Source organism: Meriones unguiculatus, chromosome 3 (genome assembly GCF_030254825.1).
Source record: "Meriones unguiculatus strain TT.TT164.6M chromosome 3, Bangor_MerUng_6.1, whole genome shotgun sequence".
Classification (NCBI taxonomy): domain Eukaryota; kingdom Metazoa; phylum Chordata; class Mammalia; order Rodentia; family Muridae; genus Meriones; species Meriones unguiculatus.
The window spans coordinates 160,143,450-160,169,011 of record NC_083351.1 but is presented as its reverse complement, the minus strand read 5'-3'; the positions used below and the strand labels follow the sequence as shown (position 1 = coordinate 160,169,011).

General features: G+C 37.6%; 1 protein-coding gene across 1 annotated transcript in view; it reads left to right on the top strand.

Annotated features, from left to right (window-relative positions):
• Positions 1-18,210, top strand: part of LOC110565590 (transmembrane serine protease 11A) — a 49,988-nt gene extending 31,778 nt beyond the window's left edge. The window contains exons 5-9 of the mRNA XM_021663295.2: positions 2,882-3,042; positions 10,262-10,433; positions 12,549-12,808; positions 15,615-15,757; positions 18,049-18,210. Coding sequence (XP_021518970.1) covers positions 2,882-3,042; positions 10,262-10,433; positions 12,549-12,808; positions 15,615-15,757; positions 18,049-18,210 — 898 coding nt within the window. The remainder of the gene's footprint in view (positions 1-2,881; positions 3,043-10,261; positions 10,434-12,548; positions 12,809-15,614; positions 15,758-18,048) is intronic.
• Positions 18,211-25,562: the final 7,352 nt, after the last annotated feature.

Sequence of the window (25,562 nt, the reverse complement as noted above, 5' to 3'; positions counted from 1 at the left end):
CTAGAATAGTCTTAAGGTACAGGGATGAACCCATCCTGAAAATTGGAAAGCTAAGCTGGGAGGGGAAAATAGTGATATACTGATGTTCCCCCGGAGACAGTTACTCAAGCCTTACCCACTGACTGTGAGGCCTGGAATCCACCTTAATACACAGCATGGGTAAACCCAGGCCATGTCTTTGCATGCACCAAGTCCATGCTTCTGACAGATATGGCATTGCAAAAACATCAAGAAGGCAAAGTTTACTACGAAATGGGATTATCAGTTTTACCTGTAGCAAAGCCCTAGTGACAGGCAACATGCCCAAACCAAAATACGATCGTGTTGTAATAAGTGTTCCCTTTTGTTTGGGTAGGGAGGGAAGACTCATATCAGTTGCTGAAATTACTCACAGGTTTCAACTTTGTTATTTTAAAAAGTCACACAGCAAGATGGGCACAAAACCAGGGTTTGTATGATTCATTTCAAAGAGAAAAAAGATACTCAAACAAATGTAATTATGAAATCCACTACTTTGTATACTTAGTGTACTTTGTATACAAAAAAAAAATAACCTTGATGAAAGCAGCTAAAATATTTAGTGGAGTTTCTCTAAAGAGATTAGTGGCAATCTTTTTATTTTTATTTTTTCACCAGTAGACAGATGCATTATTGAAATTACTAAAGGGTTTTTTTTTTTGCATATGATAGCCCAAAATCCTTGAAGAATTCTGAAAGATCTGTTTTTATTGTATGCTAAGTAGTGATTTTGTCTGCATGTAAATGTGTTCATCACATGTGCCCTTGGAGACCAGGAGAGAACAATGGCTGGCTGTGAGCCATCATGCGGACGCTGGAAACCGTACTCAGGTCCTCTGCAAGAGCAGCAAGTGCTCTTAATCACCGGGTCATCTCTCCAGCCCCTACATGAGGTTATTATAATAAGCTTAGATAACTTAGAAGATAAGTAGCACATAAATGCTGGAGCTTTGTGCATTTTATACAGCTATCTTCATATTCTAATTTTTTGTGGCATTTTGGTAACATCACCATGGTCTGAGGATGTCCTCTGTGTCGGTAGCCAGTGTTTATTGTATTATTTTTGTGTAAATTCTACTCAGCAAACTGTTTTAATTCCTTTTATTTAAGATGAAAAAGATACTTGGGTCCCCATTTGCCAATTTAACATAAATCTCTAATTATGTTAGTATCTCTTATACTTCCTTATTCTAGAGCCGAAATAGAACGTGAGACTTATCGTGCCTCAGAATTTATGTAATTTCCTTATTTTTAGCCAAAAATCTCGAGTAGACTAGATTCATAACTTTTTTTTTAGAACTTGTGGTGTTGTGGTATGAAAATAGGGGACATGAAAGATCATTAGGTATCATTTCCAAAACACCTTTAACGAACCACATAGTCATATTGTCATACATACAAAAACGAGTTGGTACTTACAGAAAATTTCTAGTATTTTTGCTTGAACATTTAAGCAGATTAACTGTACATAAACAAAACCTCAATTCTTACTCTCCTCCCCAACTCCAAAAGGGAACACCTTCAATGGATTGATGTCACCATAGTGAGTGACTGTGGAGATTCACTCGTACAGGCGGTGGGAGGTAGCTCTGTTCGTGTGAAACAGGTCAAAGAAGTGGGTGTGATCATCCAAAGGAGAAAGAGAGACCACACGGACTCTCATCAGATATTTTATGTGGAAGAAGAAATAGATGCTTAAGATATATTGAAGCTGGTAGCTCTAAGCTTTGCGTAATGGAAAATTAAAGGAGACGTTGAAGTTCTGCGTAAATGAATTTTAAAGTAGAGCTGAATGAGGAACATTCTCTTTACAAAGCAAACTTTCCACAACTTAATGACTGCCCTGGGGTTGGTGACCCACTTCTCATTGGTGCTGTACAGGTGATTCAGATAGCAGATATGTGATTCATTCCCCAAGAGGACATGAGCTTTCTTTCAGTCCTGAGAGGACTTCGTGTTTTTATTTTATTTTTAAGAAGCTGTTCTGTGTATAGTGCATTTTGATCACATCAGTTTGGTCCTTCCCACTTACAATTTCTCCTGTGTGCCCCCACATTCCCTTTTAAGTTTGTGTCCTCCTTTTCTACTGTTATTACATATATGTATATATGGATCTAACACACACATATATTTATAGATATCCTACTGAGTTCAGTTAGCATTACCCATATGCATGGAGATATAGGACTGAGCTCTGGTACATAGGCAACCTACAAAGAAACTTATCCCTGAAGAAAACTGACTCCCTCAGCAGCTGATAAATGCCTGTCACTCCATAACTCAGGTCTTATGAGCTCTTCTCCCACCAATACTGGAATATTGGCTGGTAAGGTCTCATATAGGACTTATGCAATAGCTGATGAGAGTTCTTGAGTATAACACCTGTCGTGACCAGAAGTCAGTGTTTTGCAGCTGCCCTCCTGATTCTCTGGCTCTTGGAATCTTCCACATCCCCTTCTGTGATGTTCCCTGAGGTTTGGGTATAAGGGTTGTTTTCCATTTTGTAACAGGCACCTCACAGCTGGCCACTTACTTTCTACATTTTTTGACCAGCTGAGAAATGAGAACTCTACTGACCACAAAAGACTAAGAGTGCCAAAACTTTTTTTTAATGACTTTTTGTGTCCGAGTCTTACCCAAATATGTCTTCAAATTATTGGGGCGGGGGTGCACTGAAACTATTTTTAAAAGGCTAGAAGACGAAGCGTCAAAGAGTAGCCTGTGGAGGAGTGTGAAATGTGAGAAGATTGCCTGGCCCTTGACATTTCAGCAACCGAGGCATAAATTAGGAAGTTGCAAGAAAGACAGTGAGACAAAACCAGATGCATCCTTTGAATGTGAACCTTGCTCTTTTGTTTCCTAGTCCAGAAGAAGATGATGTGAAAGCGGACATTGTTACGGTGTTCCAGACCCCCTCTGCTGAGCAAAGGACCATGGGAGAAAAGAAGATCCACAGCATCTTAAATCAGAAGACAAGGAACACAAGAGCCTTGCCAGCTGATGTCTCCGTAGTTCAAGTTAGTGGTAAGTAGGGTGATTCCCACATGATACAAATGCTTGGCAGAGTCACAAACTCACTTGTCGTTCCTACTCCGAATAATAGTAAGAAATCAGGTGGGGGAAAAATTCAACCTGAAGATGAGACATTTCAAGTTTTTAATATTCTCTGACGAAAACGTGTCTGACAGTAGTCACCAAGTGGTTTTCCTGGAAGGAACTGATTGCGCTCATCTCTCAATAAAAACAACTTTGCCACAAACAGGATTAATCCAACATAGCCACTGCCTCCATGATTCAGCAAGCAAAAAGGTTAAGCAAGAACTGATTCTTGGGTGGGACCTTCTAAAAACACAAACTCATCTGCCGCCTTCAAAAAATATAGGCCGTTCCTGTACTTGATAATGTTAGGAAGCTTTTATTCTTTTTCTTCCTATGAGTATTTGGAAAAAATAAATAAATAAACTGCCTTTAGAACCACTGGAGTATCTGGTAAATAATACCTTGTATATCAGTGGGAAAAAGAAGTCACTGTAACTTATATTTTTATATTACTCCATTTTTCCCTTCTCTGTTCACCTTTATTCATTACACCATCATCACCTCTCTGAACTGAAGAGAGTCTGTCTTCATCCAGGTCCTTCTCTACACTTTGTATGCAGTAGCTAATTTAGCTTAAGTATATATATGTGTAATGTGTGTGTGTGTGTGTGTGTGTGTGTGTGTGTATATATATATATATATATATATATGAAGTAGGGAAATTCTATTGTATTGGTGTAATTTTTTTTAAAAAACATAATAATTAAAAGGAGCCAAGATTCAAATGTTTTATTTATTGATGGGCATAATGAAAAAGGTTTTCTGTGCTTAAACAAAAGTGGAAACCCTGGAAATTCATGCTTCTGTTAGCATGCGTGAGACGCTGAGGAGTCCAGGCGGCCAAAAATCTACGTATCCTCACACAGTATGTGCTATCACAACATCTGCTTCCAGCAGACAGGTACAGATTATCCCACGGACACCAGATTTATGAGAGTAAGGACAAGTGATTTGTAGTAGAAATAAAACAGGGTGCCCTGCCCTTGGAAGGGTCAAGCTGACTCCTTAAGAGGAAACCACATTAGGAAATTAGAAACCAAGGTAATGGATGAGCAGATGCTTGCTCATATGACACGAAATCAGTTACTAAGAGCACAAAGCTATGGACCCCTCCCAACTGGAAGGAAATGTGTGATCCATTTTCTTTAAGTGTTGCAGTTGTGAAATACTGGCCATTGTGATAAGTTATGTGATGGGCTGTCTATAATTTCAAAGAGTAAGTTAAATTTTCAGGAACTCAGATATCTGCAGTATTTGGAGATGAGGGTTGAAGTGGTCCCTGGCAGCCAAGCCTTCCTGTTTGGTATGGGCTCAGCTTTTGAGTTTCATGTACTTTAATGACTCTACCATATTTAAGAAGAGGATGTTCCTGTGGAGAACCTGATTTGAGTTACCTAATTCTGAAGTCTCTTTGTTACTGAAGTGTACAATTGCGCATACTTGTGTGTACATTTTTTAATCTGTAAAAGTGAAATGACAATGTTTGGTCTTCTTTTTTATTTTATTTATTTATGCTTTTAATTTAATTTTATTTATATATTTATTTATTACAATTTATTCACTTTGTATCCCTGCTGCAGCCCCCTCCCTTGTCTCTTCTCAGTCCCACCCATTCTCCCTCATCTCCCCCTATGCCCTTTCCCTAGTCCCCTGTTAGGAGAGGTCCTCCTCCCCTTCTACCTGACCCTAGCTTATCAGGTCTCATCAAGGCTGGCTGCGTCATCTTCCTCTGTGGCCTGGCAAGGTTGCACTACCCAAGGGGAGGTGATCAAAGAGCTGCCACTGAGTTTGCCCCTATACCCCTTACTAGGGAACCCACTTGGGAACTGAGCAGCCAATGGGCTCCCATTAACAGGGGGTCCATGTCCTCTCCATGCATGATCCTTAGTTGGAGTATAGGTCTCTTCAGCACCCACCCTAGGCCCCGGTATTTGGGTTCTGTTGTTCTCCCTGGGGAGTTCCTGTCCCCTTCAGATCTTTCTATCTCCCTCTTCTTCCATAAGGATTCCAGCACTCTGCCCAAAGTTTGGCTATGAGTCTCAATGGGGTACAGAGCTAAACAGAGAATTCTCAACAGAGGAATATGTTTGTTCTTGACAACACAAAAATATGAGGAAAATACATAGGAAATAAGAAAACGTAATATGGCACCTGAAAACTATTGCTTCAGATTATGTTAAATCGGATGCCCTTTGGAAATTGATTGACTGGTGGGAGAAAAAGCTAGAACTATGAAGCCTCAGAATATTTAAATGCACAGTGTTTATGAGCAGTTAGGACCATAGGCTGCATAACTCCTGCACAGTCTTTAGGGTAGGGGTATGTGTGTGTACCCACTCACATTTGTGTGGGTGTCTTTCTATTTCTTTCCACTTTGTTTTTTTGAGACAAGGCCTCCTACTAAATTTAGAGTATAATGATTTGCCTAAACTAGTTTGTCAGTGAATTATAGGGATCTTACTATTTTCCATCTCCCTAGTGCTAAGGTCACAGGATCCCACTACCGCCATATCGAGATTTTAACATGCTTGCTAGAGCTCTGAACTAGGGTTTCCATGTGTGGATACCAAGCACTGTTCTGACCCTCTCCTATACCCTGTTAAGGACATTTTTTTTAAATATGTAAAAACATTAAGAGCTTGTCTGTCAATTCCTAGATGAATAATTCCAACTTTTATAAAATATGTTTTCCAAGTCTAGGCATGAAAAAAATGTTTTCACTTAATTGAGAGTGGCCATCCCTGACCCTTTTTGGAGGTGAGAAGATTTAGCATCACTCATGACTACAGTCACTGTGATAGGAGTGGGGCACACTTCCCATGCAACAGGCAATAAGCTGTTTTGCAACAGTGTTGGCCTTAGGAATACAAAGAAGTTGATTTTAGCTTTGCTTTCACAACGTTAAATCTACTAAGGGGTCCACACTGCACAGTTACTTGTCAAAATAAAACAGGTTCTTGATAAAGCATGCAAGAACTTTGAGCTGAAAAGATATGACAAAATTTACACTTATGCTCTGCCATTTTTAAATTTTTGATAGCTTTAAAATAAAATGTTTTCTGGGAAAAAAGTAACATTCTCCCCCCCAAAAAAAATTATTATTAGAAATTCAATTACAGAGTCAGGCATGGAGGTACATGACTGTAATCCCAACATTCAAGTGGCAGAGGCAGGAGAATTACCATAACTTTAAGGCCAGGCCAGTCTAAACAGTGAGTTTCAGGTCAGCCAGAGCCATGGAGCAAGATTCTGTCAAAAACATGACAGAATCAACCTGAAGATGAGACATTTCAAGACCCACAGATATACTGGGTTCCATAAACTTATATAAAAGTTGCTGATAAGAAAGTTTGGGAATTAACTTCTTCTTTGTACCCTTTCCAAAGACTGATTAATGCTGCCATTGAAATCAAGACAAAAAAAAAAAAAGAATCTTTTTTTTTTTTTCAGGAGAAAAGAGGTAGACAGCAAATGGCCACCTTTCCCCAGAATCTAAGGGAGATAAAGACAAACAACTTTCTTCCATAGGAAAAGGAAGTAAGCATTTAGGGGAGACCAGTCTTTAACCCATTAGTGGCATCAATCTGAGAAGTCTTGTGTGGTAGCAACACTAGTGAGGATCAGCTGAAAGCAAGAGGAGCCAAGAGGTTCACTTAGGCCATTCAACCCCTGACACCATTTCATTGATTTTTAAGGACAAATCAAATGTCTTCCTTATTTCTTTTCTTTTCTCATGTAGTTTGTTTAACAACTACATGAGATAGAAAATTTTAGTTTTTTCCATAGGCTAAGCATTAAAAATTTGAACAATTGCATATTCACTGTGGCTAGCAGATGTCTTCAAGGATGATATTTGAAGTCATTATTTTCTTAAGTTTCTGTTTCATAAAGGTCATTGTCACCGCTACTCAGATAGGATTTATAAAGAGTTGGCAAAATGACCCATTCTTGATTTCACCAAAGGAAAATAGGTTGCATTCTATTTCGGAGAAACAAAACCCTGCAGTTTATTACTATCTTGTTCAGTGAGTCACTTTAATTAAAAAGCCATCAATTTTAATGCAACTTTTCACCGTATTTCCCAAGTCTTACTTATAAGCAAAATTTGTAAATATTCATTATACACAACATGCTATTTCATATGTTTGTTACATAGAGTTTATTTCTTTTGTCAGATTTCTAATTTTGTTGGAAAATGGCAGAATTTAACCCTAAAGATGATTTTTTACAATTTTCAGCTTATATTATATAATGATATTCATTAATTTTATTTTTAATTTTGTGCTTATCTTTTGAGAACAAGTTCATTTTGTGATTTCCCTTCCTCTGCTTCCTGAATGTTGAGATTACAGGCATGAACCACTGTGTTCATCTAATATTTTTGTTTGTTTGCTTGTTTTTGTTTTATTTATTATGTATACAATATTTTGCCTGCATGTGTGCCTACAGGCCAAAAGAGGGCACCAGATCTCTTTGTAGATGTTTATAAGCCACCATGTGATTGCTGGGAATTGAACTCAGGACCTCTAGAAGAGCAGACAGTGTTCATAACCTCTGAGCCATCTCTCCAGCCCATAAACTTTTTTAAAGATTTATTTATTTATTTATTTATTTACTATGTATATAATGTTCTGTCTGCATGTACACCTGCACACCAAAAGAAGACACAAGATCTCATTATAGATGGTTGTGAGTCACCACGTGGTTGCTGGGAATTGAACTCATGACCTCTGGAAGAGCATCCAGTACTCTTAACCATCTCTCCAGCTCTCATCTAATATTTTTTAAGCTGCAGGATTTAAGTAGTTAGGAACATGTATGAGATGTACTTTAAACACAATTTATGTTAGAGATTTTCAAAGTCTTTTCATCCTAAACTCTTTTGAGAGAAACAAGCTTATATTAAATCTTAAGTAAACAAAAGAGACAAAAGCAAGCATGCTTTGGTTGAGATAAAATGTGAGGCCTAGGGGCCCATATACTTATCTTTTCTTCTCACCCTACAGTAGAATTCAAGAGGATTTACTCTGTACTCTTAGAAAACCACTATTCTGCACTAATGGAAATTATTTGTGAGTTTCATTCATCCACTATTTTTGTCTAACACAATGAGTAATTAGATGTTGCCTCTTCTATCCAATGTATATTAGAGACCCAGTGTACTTATGAATCTGTGTGTTCAACTGTCGAATCCATGGTCAGTGGCATCTGGGAATTCCTGGTCATTGTGATTAACCAGGAAGACATCAAGTCATACTTTTATTCGGTTTCAGTCTTGAGCAATGTCCTCATGAGCAGGGAAGGTTAACTTTCCAAGTATGTAAGTCTAGTTAGCTTTTACAAACAAGTTCAATTTCCACTTCAGCAATTGTACCTTTAAATATTAGCTCATAATTTCTCACCTACATTTGCATTTTCATCTGAAAGAATAACAGACAACAGAAGGATATGTGTTTTTCTGAATCTAAGACCAAGAAAGTTAAAAAAAATTATGTGTTCCTGGTTTTGAGTGAGTGGGCTTACTTTCCTAATTATTTTTTTTAAAAGCTATGAAACCTGCTTTGTGATGAAGTTAAAATGATATAAGGAAATACCAGAAAGAAATGAACCTATTATTTGAGACTGACTACTGAAACATACTAGCATTATCTTCACACCCAACAGTGATGTTTCTCAATTCATTAACACTCTCTGTGGCCTGAATTTTGAATGATTTTACAAATGTGGTGAAGAATTTGAGGAGTGATTTATTCTTTTGATTCTGTGTCTCACAAACACCTATACTAGTTTTTACTCATTCATTCATTCATTTCCTATTATCTTTTAGCATCTATTAATACAGTATCAAAAACATTTCCAGGTGCTGGTCCTACCATTGTGATTAAGACATGATCTTATTCAAACCAAAATTGCAAAGGAAAGGGAGGCAGAAATAAATTAGAAAATGTTAATGTAGTGCAATAGAGGAAAATATACAATGCTTTAAGAGTCCAACAGAGTTAGCTAACCAAGCCTTGTTCTGTCATTAAATAATCCCAGAAATGCCGAGAACAAACTCCATGAGTCAGGTGACTGGAAGTAAGTGACCTGGACAAGGAGACCAGGCAAGTGAAGACATCATTTCCTACAAATGAAAATTGTCTGCTTGGCTGTGACGAAGACTTGGGACCTGGGTGGGGGGGAAGAGATGTGATTAATAGTCAGCAATTACTAGAATTCCCTGGAAAGATTTTTACTTTGTTTGGAGTCAACAAAACTTTCATACATGTCATAAAGGTCATTCAATGCCCTTTATAGAAGGGCAGAGTGTAGAAGGGTAAGACTGGAGCAAGGAAATGATGTGGGGACTCTTCTGTTCTTTAGGATGTGAAAAATGTTCGTTCATGTGAGAGCAATGATAACATGACGTCAATTTCTGAAATGGCCGTGTTGGGAATATAATCAATACAAGAAAAATGAATTTTCTTTTCTGATATTTATTTGTTGGAATAAGAGCCAATCTACTAAATTTTCTTTCTTCTTTCTTTAAACAATATAATTTTAGTAAGTTTTTGTCTTCACAGCATCCCTGAATACGAAAGCAGCCTCTGATGTGATGGAGTACATGTTTATTCTTGTCAGCGGTGGATGTAATGTTTATATGGAGACATGGAAACCTCCATCCTAAAAAATGAACGACTAGTCATGATGCACTCATCCTTACACATCTTAAAATGTAGTCACTCTAGAAACTTAGACATCAAAGGTGTTTCCACCAAACAGGCCACTGCTTATCTGGCGAGAGGGAGTTGTCGCTCTGATGAGGTCTCCATGGTAACAGCACAACACTGCTGCATTACCTACAACTGCAAAGCAACGATCTTGGCAGGGGGCTCCTAGAATAACTGGATAACTGGCAATTATCTGGGGATGATACTGTCAATCCTTTATAGCATAGTAAATCTTCATAAACAACATCTATTTACATACACAAAGGTTGGCCTAAGCAACGTGTCGGCGGCGCAGAAAGAAAAACAAAGAATGAATGGCGGAGTAGTCATGTATAAAAAGTGACAGTTGAGATGTCTGCCTTGTTCTGTTCTCTGGGATACTCTGCCCCAAAAGCTGGACAGACATTTCTTATAAATGGTTTTGTGTTTTTCAGATTGTGGCAAACGAGCTATCCCATTAATTGCCAACAGAATAGTGTCTGGAAACCTTGCAGCCAAGGGTGCCTGGCCTTGGCAAGTTTCCCTTCAGCGCAGCAACTTCCATCAGTGCGGGGGCACCTTGATTGGTAACATGTGGGTCGTCACTGCAGCACACTGTTTTAGAACGTAAGTTACTCGGTCCCCATTTTTGCTTAAAACCACGACTGTTTCCATATTCCGAGTCCCAATCAAGTAAAATCTTTCTGATGCTTTTCTAAAGTGATGTTCTCCTTTGCATACTTCCTCGAAAAGTTTGGTGGGAGTTAGTGGGTGCTGAACATTATCCCAGTGTCTGTTAGTTAGGTCTTCAGAGTTTTCACCAGGGAAGTTGCAACCAAGCAGAAAGCATTCCAACACAATGCCATCCACTAATAAATCCAGCCTTTATTAGGTAATTCTCCAGCCTTAACATTAGTGCCTGTTTCCATCAGACACTTGGTCAGTCTTATGAGGGTGCTAGGTAATAAACTGAAGATGAAATCTTCAAGGAGGTCAGGGATTGGGTAACTGTGGCTGAATAGCTGCTCAGGTTAAACTTAAAGCACTGACTTTACTCACCAAAGTCTGCTTGTGATTTATGCTACTTCTTTAAAAAATCAGAGCCAGAATACATACTTTCTGTGAGACTTAAGCTTGTCAGATCTTACCCAGGAGAATAAATTATGAACTGGGTGACACCGTTAAAGAGAACTGGACAAAATGAAATATTCTTAGAGAGTCTCAGATGACAAGGGGGCAAGCAGTACGCCATGTGCCTTGCAACTCAAAGTTCAGTTCAGTTGGAAGCAGCCTCCCTCCCCCACCCCCATCATTAGAAAATTTGTGAGAAACAAGAAAGGTTGAATTCCTATTCCAGAGCTACTGACTCAGGAGCTATGCTTTAATAAGACCCTTTAATCGTTTGTGTGCACATTAATATTTGGAAAACATTGTCCTACGTGATGAAATCTTATTCTGAGAAATCTCTAATGCGGATAATAGAGTTGTACTAACTGATCTGAAGAGACTTAGGAGTCAAGAAAGAACTTGCCAGCAGGCAGAGCCACTCAAGGACGAAAGGGATGCCAAGGTGAACAAAGGGATTCCAAAGCGGAGCATGCCTCCATCTGCAGGAAGGATCAAGCAGAGGCAATGAAGAGTTGACAGTGGCTTTATTGCAACAGCAGCGCAATTACTAAGCTCCATGGGCTACAGGCTCTTTATTAGGTACTTCAGATTTTATATATAATTCTTAGAGCCCTCTCTTCATGTAAGCCCTGATTGGCACTTTCATTGGCAGATATATCTAGAAGTACTCAAAAGTACGGGTTTATAAAACAAACAAACAAAACAACAAATCCCCCCAAATTTAATATTATTTCAATCTAATATTAAGGTAGCACAAGAATTCATTGCATGGAAAATTGATGTATAAAAGGGATGTTCCAGCATCAAAAATATACATACGTAAATGATACTATGTTACTTCCAGTTTTAAACATCAAAAGAATTCCAGCATCTCTTAAATGAAGCCTAAGCATTTTTTCCCTGTAAGACCCTTTGGTCCCTGCCTACTGCTATGGCTCCAGCATTATCTTCCAATATTCTTCCTTTCGAGTCCTAAATTGAATCTCACCTGGCCTGAGACTTTCAGATGCTTACATAGAAACATGTCTCCCTAATCATTTCATAGCTGATGACTCTCCATCAGGCATGTCATACCCTGAACGTACTATACAAAAGAAGAAAAAACAACCCCAGACCTCTAGTACGTTTATATTGTCCTATTTTATTTTTATTAATAATCTTTAGAACTCATGTTATTTGTCAACATTTTAACTGATTTTTATAGTTTTTCTTCTCTCAAACATAACATGTGTGTGGACTGAAAATTTATGTTTTGTTCATTTTTTTTATCCCTAGCACCTCAACAACATTAAGCGTGTAAACGATTAATAAGTATTTGCCGAGGGAACAAATGAATAAAACTTTACATGCTTCACAGTTCTAACACTCAATGAGTACATATGAAATTTATGTCCAATCTGCTATTTGTATATATTTTTGTACTTAAATCATGAACAACAGACATATTTAAATAGTCAGGTGAGACTATAATTGCAGCCAACCATTGTCAGGGTGTTTTTTTTTTTTTCCTCTTGTATTTTCTCCTGTATTAACCTCAATGTATGTTGTTGATTAATCTAAATGGAGTCGTTAATGGATACTGTGCAGCTCACGTATGCTGCTAATCTTTTCCAGTAATTCTAACCCACGTCAATGGACTCTTAGTTTTGGAACAACGATAAACCCTCCTTTAATGAAAAGAGATGTCAGAAGGATTATTATGCATGAAAGGTATCGCCCCCCAGCAAGAGACCACGACATTGCTCTTGTGCAGTTTTCTCCCAGAGTCACCTTTTCAGACGAAGTACGCCGAATTTGTTTGCCAGAAGCCTCTGCATCGTTCCCTCCAAATTCAACTGTCTACATCACAGGATTTGGAGCACTTTACTATAGTGGTGAGTAGTTGGTAAGGGCCGGCAGACCTCTCAGCCCTTTCACAGAGTAATTTTATCACCTGTTGTATGTTGCCAGCCCATTCCCCCACAGTCTGTTGTGGTTAGTTAGAGCTCTTGTTTTACAAGTGACTGAAATCCAACGCCAAGCAGAAGCAAAGCACATTTGGTCCTTGAATTCAACAGTGCTGTGTGAGAAATCTGCCTTAAGTGTAGGCAGATCGCAGAGTTTAACATTTAACTCTTTGTACCGAAGGGTCCTGGCTTCCCCAGGTTAGCTTCACCAGCTGGGACTCCGGCTCCACCCAGTGGCAGAAGTGTCCCACAGGCGGCCCAGGGGTGCTGGATTCACTGACCAACTTAAATATTTTTATGCCAATGCAGCTGATTTTGCTTTATTATTAAAGAAGCTAATTTAGTGGTAGCTAAGAATAAAACCAGTGTAGATATAAATCATCAAAACATGACTACCCTCTCTTTAATAATAGTAAAATAACTTTATCATTCATTTATGACTGTTGCTGAATGTTTTCAGCCATTCTCAAACACACTCTGGATTCTAGAGTTGCTTTGGTTACATATATAATAATTGCTAAAGAATTTAACTATGGGCTTACGGATATGCAAAATGGGCTTCTGAAAATAGACAAATTCATTCAAAGCAGCTATACCAACAAACCTCAAGGAATAATCCTCTAATCTCGGGTTCCACCAAGGAACTAGGAAAACACTGAGACAAACATCGCCAAGAACAGGCTTTGTAGACTCTAGATTTTCTTCAGACATTTTCTGCAGCTCAGTTCCATCTTAGACATACTGAACATACATTGCATTCTTTATGCCTATAACTGACTGCAGAAAATACTGCCCATTGTTTCTTAGTTCTAGCAGAGTAGCAAAGGTGGTATCACACTCTGCCTGCACATTTCTCTAATGGCTTCCCTCTGCAACATAATTATAAAAGGCATATCATGAATTCTCCTTGGTATAAGAAAATCCTTTTCTGGTAGTAGTTTGAGGTTGGAAGAGATACATTCCTGACAGAATATATGTTGTCAATAGAATGAAGATTAGACATTTACAGAACACTCTACCTTGAAATAGTGGGCTTCGCATTAACTACAAGAACCTGTGGCTTACTCTCCAAAGTCCATATCCATGTATGCAAAGCAAGCATTGGTAAATATGAAATAACTGAGATCATACACTGCATGTTCTTATATGAACTCAAACTGGAAAACAACAGCAAAAAGATAACAGGAAAAATGTCTAAATGATTAGAAATTAAGGAACACATAATTAAATGAAAGTCTTTGGAAAAATCTCTTAGAAGTACCTGGAACCAAATTAAAACTTAGTAGTCTACAAAGAGTATATCTGTACATAATAAAGAAAGAGCTCCCATCTATGAACTAAGTGCCAACTTCAAGAAAGTAATAGAGATGAGAAAAAATGAATCTAAAACATGAAGAAGAAGAGAAATAAGAAAGATGAAAAAGTAGAGGAAATGGACAAATAGGTTTGAACTCTTTGCTACAAATCAATGCTCTCTAATGAAGTGTCAGTAAGCTATTCCAAAGTACTCAGGAGATAGTTAGGGATTTGGAGGAATAAATTTTGGAGATACTCCCTTGATAGTTTTATTATGTTTTACCAAGTAGTTTTCTAGAAAAGTAATTAATTTGTCAATCACCTAGAAAATATTAGTCGTCATGTCCACTAACCCTTCCCAGAAGTGGAAGTAGAAAAATTTAAATTGATAATACAGGCAGACGCTCTAATTCACATGTATGTATACATATATTACTGGCTATTATATTTATATATAGATATATACGTATGTATTATTAGCTCTTATTTTTGCTGGGTCAGACGTTCAGTTTATTGGGTCTTTTTTTCCAAGTCTCTCAGAAGCAAATTTTGGACATAGACTTATATGTGGCTCAGGGCTCCCTTCCCAGCTGTCTGCTTGAAATTCTGTTTCTCACAGCTGTAGCTCCTGCCTTCTCAACATCATCAGTGAAGTGTGTCCAAGCATGGAGAAATTCTAAACCTTGCCTGATTTGATCAGGTCTGCCTTTGATAATCTCCCTTTTGATCATTCCAAAGTCAATCTGATTGAAGACATCAATTTATATAAAAATGTCCCAGCACTTTGTCACATAAAACTTAAGCTTAATTATAAAAATGACTTCTATCGCATTCACAAAGTCCAACACATACTGGGGGACAGAAAAATAACACAAGGGTCATGCTGGAGTTCTGCCAGCCAGGGCAACACGATTTCCCAACTTGTCCATAATTAAGAAAAAGACTGTTTCTGATATTCTTAGTTTTCCTCTGCTTCTGTTTGTCATAAGGACCTAGCTTAGACTAGATTCCTACATTTCTCTAAGACAAAGACATTGCCATGTGATACAATTATATAAATGAAAGATCTCTGTAAATGCACAAGACTGGATAAACATATATAATTTAGGAAGTATTTTATCAAGCAAGAAACAATACCAACTAGGTATGTAAAGTTTGTGGAAACAATCTGGAATCAGTAAACCACAAAGTTCATTTCTTTTAAATAAAATGTATTACCCTGTCTGTCCTAGAAATGTTTATAAAGACCAAACTGGCCTTAAACTTGCAGAGAAAGACCTGCCTCTGCCTCTCAAATATGGGACTGAATAGCATGTGCCAGATTTTAGTTAGGACTGCTCAGACTATATAATGAAGTTGATTAGAAAAGAACCCACTTGCTTCAGTCCACCGAAGAATACTTATTGAGGATTCTGAGACTGCTTTTTTTTTCTTTAAGGGGAATCCCAAAATGAGCTCCGAGAAGCCAGAGTTCAGCTCATAAGCAATGAGGTCTGCAAACAACAACAGGTGTATGGAAATGACATAAAGCGGGGCATGTTCTGTGCTGGGTTTCTGGAAGGAATTTACGACGCCTGCAGGGTAGGTTGGAGAAAGAAAATAATTCAAAGTCACTAACTCAAAACCTTTTTGCCTAGCCTAAGAAATACTCTATGTTCTTGATGGTAGCACAGGGCACAGACACACAGATATAACGTGTAAACGTCATAGCACATAAGTACTTTTAAGTGTTTTAGTAATAAACAACCTGAAACAAGCAAAGGATTTCTTTGATTCTATCAAACACAAAATTCAAATGTCTTAATAACCAGAAACACTCAGGATAAGGGGATGGTAATGTCTTCTTACACGACAGCCTCACAAATTACAGAGGCAGCAACTGTGATGCTCTAAAAACATCATGGAAAAAGAAGTAGTTTTCCCTTCAAGGAAACATTTTTTGGAATGAGCATCAGAGAAATGATGCTTCAACATGACTAAACAATAAGTAGCCCTTCTGCAATTGCAGAAAAAAAAAGACAAGAAAGAATAGTTAAAAGTACAGAGATGTATGCATTTATGTTTATTACCAATTACTATAATTTGAAGTTGGTAATCCTAAGCAAAGCACAAACAGCATGACAGGTGGGAGAGCAATTTAATGGGGTAAAGTTTGATTGGGTCTTACCTGTCAATATCCTACAGTTCTTCAAGGTGTCTCCCTCAGTCTTCCAGAACCTGTGTGCCATGTGTGTTTTCTGATGAAGAGTATGTTTCTTTCCATATGCAATCATTTTCTTTTGACATGGGAGGGAATCTACACAGTGAAATGATGAGATTCTTAGATTGTTTTTGGCATGCAGTGGCTAAAAGCCCTGCAAACAAGCCCACAAACTGCACAGAATGAGCAACTTCTTTTTGGGGAAAAAAAAAAGCACAACATTTTATAACACATAGGTCAGGCCAGAGAAGGATCTAACCTCAGTTGACAAGAGTGTGGAAGCTGTAATTTATGTATCCAGAGAATAGATGGGTAGAAGCTCACATCAGAAACACATGAAGAACATCAGTAGAATAATTTGTATCACAGAGGATTCACTGCGATGGGAAGCAAAGAAATCCAAGAAAGCCTCTACTCATAGAGAAAATTATTGGGAGGAGCAGAGGGAGAGGAAATTCTGAAAAGAAAACAGAGTTACAAGCACCAACATCAACCTGGCTTCCTTATATCACCAAATGTTTATCTAGAATTCAATAAATTTCCCTAATGTACAAGAGAGGAGGGAGGAAGGGGAAAGGGAGAGAAGGAGCCAGCAAGAGTGGAAATGAGAATTTCTCCAGCCAACATCTAGGTAAACAAGATCCAAGCACAAATTAAAAAGTATCAGAATCGCTGATGAGAAATCCAGAAGGGGAAAAAAAGAGGTTTCAAAATTTAGTTCAGATTTGAAGTTTTGATTCTGGTTGTAGCTCAGTCAAGAGTTTGATCAAATAAAGATTCAGGTTCTAAAGCTCCTTCCTGTCCCCTCCACATCCACAAGGAGACCAACAAAGCCAACAAATTGGGTCCCAAGAGGGCCTGCAGAGTCTTGTGCATCACCAAGGACCATGCATGGAGAGGACCTAGAACCCCTGCTCAGATGTAGCTCATAGGCTACATGTGGGTCACCTAGTAAGGGGAACAGGGGCTGTCTCTGACAGGGACCCTGTTGCCCCGCTCTTTGATCACTTTCCCCAGGAGAGGGGACCTTTCAGGCCACCCAGGAAGAGGATCCAGGCAGTCCTGGTGAGACTTGACAGGCTGGGGTCAGATGGTAGGGGAGGAGGGCTCCACCTTTCTGTGTACAAGGGCAGGTGGATGAGTGGAAAAAGGAGGGTGGGACTGGGAGGAGACGAGGGAGGGAGCTACAAATAAATTATAATAAAATAAAATAATAAAAATAAAAACGATTCAGGTTGTAACCATCATCAGGCACTGTGAGGTGGAGCGGGGTGGGGGGGCGGGGTTCTCTCTTAAAGTGACGCTCAGATCACACGGCAAACCACAGTGCGTGGGAGAAGCTATCTCCATTTCACAACTGCTCCCAAGGGAAAAATTAGTTTTGTTTTTTTTTCAACAGAGTCTCACTGGGTGTACAAACCTCACTCAAGGGCAGGCCCCACACCCATTAGTAGATGTCAACACAAAACAAACTCAATTGTTATTTTGGGGATTTTATTTTGTCTCACGTTACTTTGGGCTATTTTTAAAGTGTACCGGTCTTTTGCTTGCATATATTATGGGTTTTATTTATTCAGTGTTGGTAATCTACACCTACACTAAGAATAAAATAAGTGGTTCATCAAACTTCTGCAAATGATAAACTGTTTTTGTTTTTCCTGTTTATTTTCAGGGTGATTCTGGGGGACCATTAGTTGTAAAAGACAACAAAGACACATGGTACCTCCTTGGAATTGTGAGTTGGGGAGACAATTGTGGTCAAAGGAACAAACCTGGAGTTTACACACAAGTGACTTATTACCGACGCTGGATTGCTTCAAAAACGGGCCTCTAACGAGCTACACATATTAAACAAAACAGTAGCATGCACGTTATATGTACATAAGAATTCAGACTTTCATTTGGTGGCATTGGTACAATGAAGTGAGATTAAATAGCAACAGGAAGCACACATGATTTATTTCAGAATCACTTGAGGAGTGATGGATCATTTTATCATTGAAAAATGTGGTAAAGATAGTCACCTCTTTAAACCAAGTAAATTGGCGTGTACACAAGATGCATTGTGTGGTTTTGAAGACAGCCTGGGAGACTTTTAGAATGTTTTTCCTGGTTTCTCCCTCGATTGAAAAACCTGTTTGGATTCTCAGAAATCTCAAGGTTCTCATACAATTTCCCATGACTCCTCCAGAGTTCACAAACATCTTTTTGCTCTCTTTATTTTTCTTCTAGATTTTCCTTTTTCCATCACAGGAACTAAGTCTGATACTTCTAAATGCATATCACGGAATTTTATGAAGGAAGATTATGTGAAGCCATCAACATAAAACAATGGTGGAACAGTCTTTGCAGAAGAATCTTTCTGGTTTTTCTGTGACTTTCAAAAACCACACGCAGCCATGTAAACAACACTCACACCACATCCCTATTTCATAGATATACATAAGAGAAATATTGATTAATTTTTATATGAAGTAGTTATTTAATCAATGTCAAATTCTTGCCATAAGAATTGTGAGCTGTCCTAGGATAGGTACACAAGGATTTGCAGTTTGAATGTGCACTTACATATCTTGGACAACAGGAGGCGATTTTGTCCAGTGTTATCTTAAGTCAAATGCCTGAAAACAATTGAGAATTTATTAACATAAATTTTGGGTTTTTTCCACAGAAAATAAATTATTATTACCTTCATTTCTACCATCAAGTGCTTCCTAAAGCACGGAACCATATATACATATTTATATATACATTTGTATATAAAAATATATAAACATACATGTATATATGTGTGTATACATATATAAATATGTATATATGGTTTATAATATTTTGTATATGTATAATGTCTTATATATAATGATATATATTATGATTCCCCACATAAATTAAAAACCAAACAAGCAAACAACCAAACTCATGAAAGTATCAGGAGAGTGAGGCTATGGTGCCCATAATACGATTAAATAAGGCTTTGTTGGACTATTTCTTGGTCTATGTGATATCTGGGTTTAAAAGCCAAGGTATATAAACAGCTTGACAAAGTTATTTGCAATTTGCATCCTTAACTGTCAAATTCGCGTGTTCCTTTTTCTTGTAAAGGTTGTTTATGGCTGCTGTATTTATTGAATCAAGAGAATATGACATTTTTCACTAAGTGCTTTCAGATCAGTTTTTAAAATAGAAAACACCTATTGCCACAACTCACTTCAAAGTTTTTTTCTTCATATATATATTCATATATAAATATGAGTATATATGAATATATATATACCCATTGTCACATAAATTTTCTATATTATGGTGGTGAAATATGATTTTGCTTCTAATGCTAAGATTCAGAAAGTGGTCTTAGAGTTGTAAATAATGTGCTCTAAACTGTCTGCTACAGCATTTCATTTGGGTTGAACGGGAACAAATATTGTTTTATTGTTTTAAGTCTAATAAAGTTGGTGATGTGAGCATTCCATAGACCATATCTCCGAGTCTGTGTTCAGAAGTGGCGTGCATCCTTCAAATAATGTTAAGAGTTACACTCTTTTTAGTAAGGAATTGGAGGACATTCTCAGCTACTCAGGAAACTTGAAGCAGACTGGGAGACTTTGTCTCATAAAAATAACAAAATCCAACAAAAGAATTATACTCCTTAGGTAACTAGTTGGGGTAATAGTGAAGGGAACAAGGTTTCTTAACCTGGGTGTTATTGCAGCTTTGTCCTGAATTAGTCTTTATAGTGAGGAGCTACCCACCTCAGAGGGTTCAGCACACCCTCTTGCATGCCTGTAGAACCTCTCTTCCACAAATCTTGATAGCCAAATGCACCTTAACACATTAGGAAATTTCCTCGAAGGGTTGAAATTATGCCCTGGGAGAATTTCTGTTTTAGAAATACAAGAAACTCAAAGATATGACATTGAGTATTCAAAAGGCACAGTATAGTGACCAAGCTGAACAGCCTTACATACACAATAAAACTAATAGCTTAGATTAAAGTTTCTTAAAGCAATACTTACCCTTACCAAGTGCAATGGAATAGTTTTGTTATTTTTATAAAACATGTCTACAACCAAACTGAGTGTATAATTGAAGTCACCATCTGCAGATGATCAGAATAATCACTGAGATTATTCATGTCCACTTATTGTCACACTGCAGTTTTCCTCACCTTCAGTTCTTGTTAGGGTATTCCCTTAATGAGTTGGTACTAAGTTCAAATATGATTCAGTGATTTGGATCCCCTCTGTCAAAATACCATTGATATCTCCTTTGCCTGAAAAAAACTCAGCCTAAATCAATGGTCTGCGGCAATCAATAGAATTTTTCTTTTGCTGGTGCTTTGCGACTCTATGACTCCTCCGTTAACACAATTTCCTCTTTGAACAGTTTTTCCTTCACGAACACAACTTCCTCTTCTGTCACACAGTTCTTCCTTTGTGAATATAACTTCCTTCTTTATTATACTGTTTTTTTTTCTTACTGTATAAACAAAGATTAAGTTTTACCTTTGGCTGGAATATTTCTCTTACTGTTTCAGGCAAAACTGTTCACTATACAAATCTCTTTTAATAATTTTTCTCCTTCTCCAAATCATTTCTAATCCTTCACTCTGCATTGTAGTGTATTAGCTCTTAAAGTTTTTCATATTCCGTAAGGCTTAGGAACTGCTTTATGTTTTGTCTCACGTAGTACTCAAATGATAATCAATGTGTTTTAGATAAATGCTTAGTGAAAGAACAATTTAAGAAAGGCTATGCAAGTCAAGAAATCTGTCTCTGGTGTTACTTATGCCCTCTTCCTATTATTTCCTCCACTAAACTTTCTAACCAATATGGCCCAATCTTACGTATTCTTGAATGTTCCTAAAGACACCCTGCTCTTAGCCTGTGCCAAGAACCACAAATGCAGCATCCTCTTGTACATGACAACACCCTTTCTGAGAGCCTCTTATTTAAAAGTCATTCTCCAAGTCCCCATACAGGAGCATATGTGAACTTCATACATAGATCTAGATGTTAGGCCAACAAGCAAATCTTCATTCTACAGAACTTTCCAACCCCTTTGTACTGTTTATTGACTCTATCAGCATCATCTGTTCCTTCTCTTTCTCTTAACTGTCTCACAATTCTGGCACCTCCAGATGGGCATGTTTAATAGACATGATATTCTCTGAAGCCTTTCCTAGTTGATGTTTCCTGAGAGCAACAATAGAAATAAACCCGAAAGTCATTTACAATATCTATATATTTAGAGCTCATAGAAGCAAGGGGATATAAATTTCACAAAACAGTGATATTTTATACATTTTAGTTATCCATATAAAACTCTTCATTTATATCAGTTATTGGCTTAATGGTAATCTTGCTTTATATTGTGTGTGGTATTCATGAGTCTGTATATATGTGTTCATATGTGTATGGGCACCCATGGGTGCCCATATATGTAGAGGCCCAAGGTTGGCATAGGGAGTCTTCCTTCATAGCTCTTCACCTCATTCATTGAGGTAGTATCTGAACTGACTCACAGCTCACCAATACAGACTAGTCTAATGACTCAGAAACCTACAGGAAACTCCTGTCTCTGCTTTCTGAATGCCAAGATTATAGATGAGACACCACACCTGCCTGCCATTTAGAGCATCTCTGGAGAGCATACTATCCACACAGCATGAAGCCTGTAAACTAATTTTTTATAAGCAGTTCTGTATTGTTTCCAAAGCTCAGGAAGTCTATCTCATAAGAGAAATCACTAAATTAAGTAGAGGGGAAATAGTCAAATGTTATGTGAATCCAAAAATATAGTACTAGAACTGACCTGGTTAATAAAGGACTGGTAAGTGCTAACATTGTCATTATAAACAGGTGCATGGAATATCCATTTTGGGTCTTCAGCACGTTATCATTTAGATTTAGTAATTAAAATAAAATTTGAATATAAATTGTAGTAGTCTGAAACTTAGAAAGTTACAGATCTGAATATTTTAACTGATCAGGAAGAAAATCTAAACACAAGCCCACTCAGAAATGATGAAAATCTGAAAGCCAACAGGTTCAAGAAAGAGTGTGGAAACTCAAAACTGAGTTATCAAAGTTATAGCCAATCAGACAGATTTTAATGGAGTAACACAACAGGCCAAAGTTAGCATAACTAAAGAAACTATTTCGGGCTTATTTACTAAAAGACTCAGATGTGACTGGTACATTTCTGTAAGGGGGAATCATCTTCCTTAACATCGTCCCCCAGCCTGTACACTGCTGAGTAGACAAAAAATAAAAAATAAAAAAAATAAAAATAGTATCTGGGAAATTCTTCATATTAGAGATTTCTGTCTCTACAAAACACTGATTTGTATATAGAAGTAAGAGTCTTGGTGAGTTATACATAAACACTGGCTTAGAAAGAAAAGATCAATGTTGATGGGTTGATGGTCAACAATGAGGCACCCTGCCATCTGACATTGGCCAGAGATTGTCAGACATTGTATTCCACACAGTCGACTCTCTGTAGGTTGGCATATCATTGTGCCTGAACTTACTGTATATAGCCTACATATCCCTCAAATGCTACATTTATGGTGGCATATACATGTAATCCTGGCATGTGAGAATCTAAGGGGAGAAGATGGTGAGTTGAGAACAGCCTGGGATACACAATTACGATGCTACCTCATAAAATACAAAACAAAAATAATTCTCAACAGCTACAAAGCTACCGCGAGAATACAAAATGGTCCTGCTGTTTTAGAAATAGATAATTTTTTAAACGTATTACTCATCAATCACTGTCTTTAATATTTACCCACATAACCTGAAAAAGTATGTTCATACAAACATTTGCACATGGTCATTGACAGCAGATATTAATTTTCAAAATACAGGGGCAATCAGGACATCGTTCAGAAAGTGGATAAACTGGCACATCCAGACAAGCTATCAGTCTGTGAGAACAGAGGACTTTTGCTAAATGGGAAGGTGCCTATGAAAAAGATATGTACTACATGAGCCTAACTACCATTGCTTCAGGAAGCAGTAGATTAGGAAGGTATAAAGAGAATTGACGGTTTCAAGAGGTTACTGGTAGAGGGTGAACAAATAAAGAGTCAGGGCAAAAATTTTAGGGAAGTGAGCTATGCCCTATGGAATTATAATGGTGGCTATACTCAATTGTATATGTGTTTAAGCACATTAAAAACCCACACAGTGAATGAACCCTGGTGGACTTCCAGTGATAGACTTTGTGTTAATGCTGATTCTTAGACCTCAACAAATGAACCACAAAGTTTAAGATGGTGGGGGAGTTTCTCTTGGGGAATGGAGATATATGAGTATTCAATACTTTCCATTCAGTTATGCTATGAACCTTAAAGTTCTCCTTAAAGTAGTGTCTATTTTTAATATCTATTACTTTTTAAGAAGGATTTAGAGTTATGGTGGAAAATAAAGTGGAAAACAAATGGGGGTGGAGCATAGAGTTTTAAATCAAAAAGTATTGGAAGTAAGTATAACAAAATTAATTCATCTATAATCTAAAGAGCTTTTTGACTGTAATTGTTTTTAGTAGAAAATGTAAAGGTCAGATTGTTATTTTTATTAAAATGCAGACATTTTTAACAAATAAATTTTAGCAGAGAGCAGAAACCAAAAGCATTTTCTCAAATAACTGAATACTAGTATCAAACAGATTAAATTCTGTAGTGGGTATGGATAGTAGATCAATACAGAGACTCAGAATTTCATCAAAGCACACTAATGTTGTATTAATTAATACAGTCAGAGAAACAACTAGACTTCAAGAATTGGGGGGAAGAAGTAATTTTCAGATCATCCTAATGTGCCTTTTATCTTAAAGTGTTAAAATAGATGGCTTAATATGCCTTGCAAAGTCATTAGGTATGTCTTTATAATATGCCAAATACTTTGCATTGGCTTAGGAACTAATAAAAATAACTTCTAACCGGTCTCCACTACCTTGGCTTCTGGAATTAGAAAAGTTCTCTGGCCTTTTTGACCATCATCTCTGAGTAAAAACAATGAAAGAACAGAAAGGTGTCCCCGGGGAAGTCCAGACTGTGACTCACGATATGTTTCCATTCAGTCATACTCACAAACTTGAAAGGTATGTTTCACTATGGGTAAGCAAGGCACATTATCTTTTACTCATCTTTGCATAGGGACAGAGTGGCCCTACATTGCCTTCCATTGGTTAGTTTAGAGCTTTAATCGCGTACTTTTTGGACCAACTTCAAATTATACTACCCATTTGATATTCTTTATTCACTTCTCGTTTAAATGCCTCTGAAAAAACAGGTTTTAAAAGTTCTATTTCAAAACAATCCAAAAATGCTGACTGGGTTTTAGAGTAAGATGAATCTTTATTTCTGTTCCAAGACTATAAACCATTCCTTAATCCCAAACAGCTATCAGTTAACAACTCTTGGAAAAAATAAAGATGTGTCCATCACCAAAGAACAACTCAAGTACACAATCTCTAGCAGTAAGTAGGGGGTGCTAATTTTATGTGAGAGGGGCCTTGTAACTTTATGGTTTTACTTGGCTCCAATTGCTGCTTAAGTGCCTTAATGTGTAACTTCAGTCATCCTTTGCAGTTCTATTCTATCAAGTAGTGCTCTCTGACCTGAGCCAGAACAGTGGCAGTGAGTTTTATGTTTGTGAGACTATGGCTGCTTTCTATAGATAGAGCTATGAGTACCTGTTCACAACTTGGATGAGGATTGTGAGAGAGGGGTTGTTCTTCTTCTTGTTCATGTCTCTGCCCTTGTCTACTTTGGAACAGCCTGATCCACTGTACTCAGTGCGATACTAAGGTGTCATTAATCTTTTCAGAATCCCTGGTGAATTATTTTCCATCAAAAACCCAAGTCAACTGGTTTCTGCTGTCTCCCTTCCTCATGTTTTCTCCCCACCCCTATGTACAGTACACTCTAGCATTTCTGACTGCTTGCTGTTCTTTGAATGCATTGGTGCTTGTGTAACTTTGAGCTTTCTGCTCCTTCCAATTAGAACAATCTTCTTAGCTATCTACTGCCTTTCCTTCATACCATTAAATATTTAGTCAACACCCACTTTCTCAAAATCTTCCTTGACCACCGAATCTGAAATTTTTTCTTTTTAAAATTTTTAGTCGATGTTGTAGCCCCATCCCTCTTCCCCTCCCAGTCCTGCCCTCCTT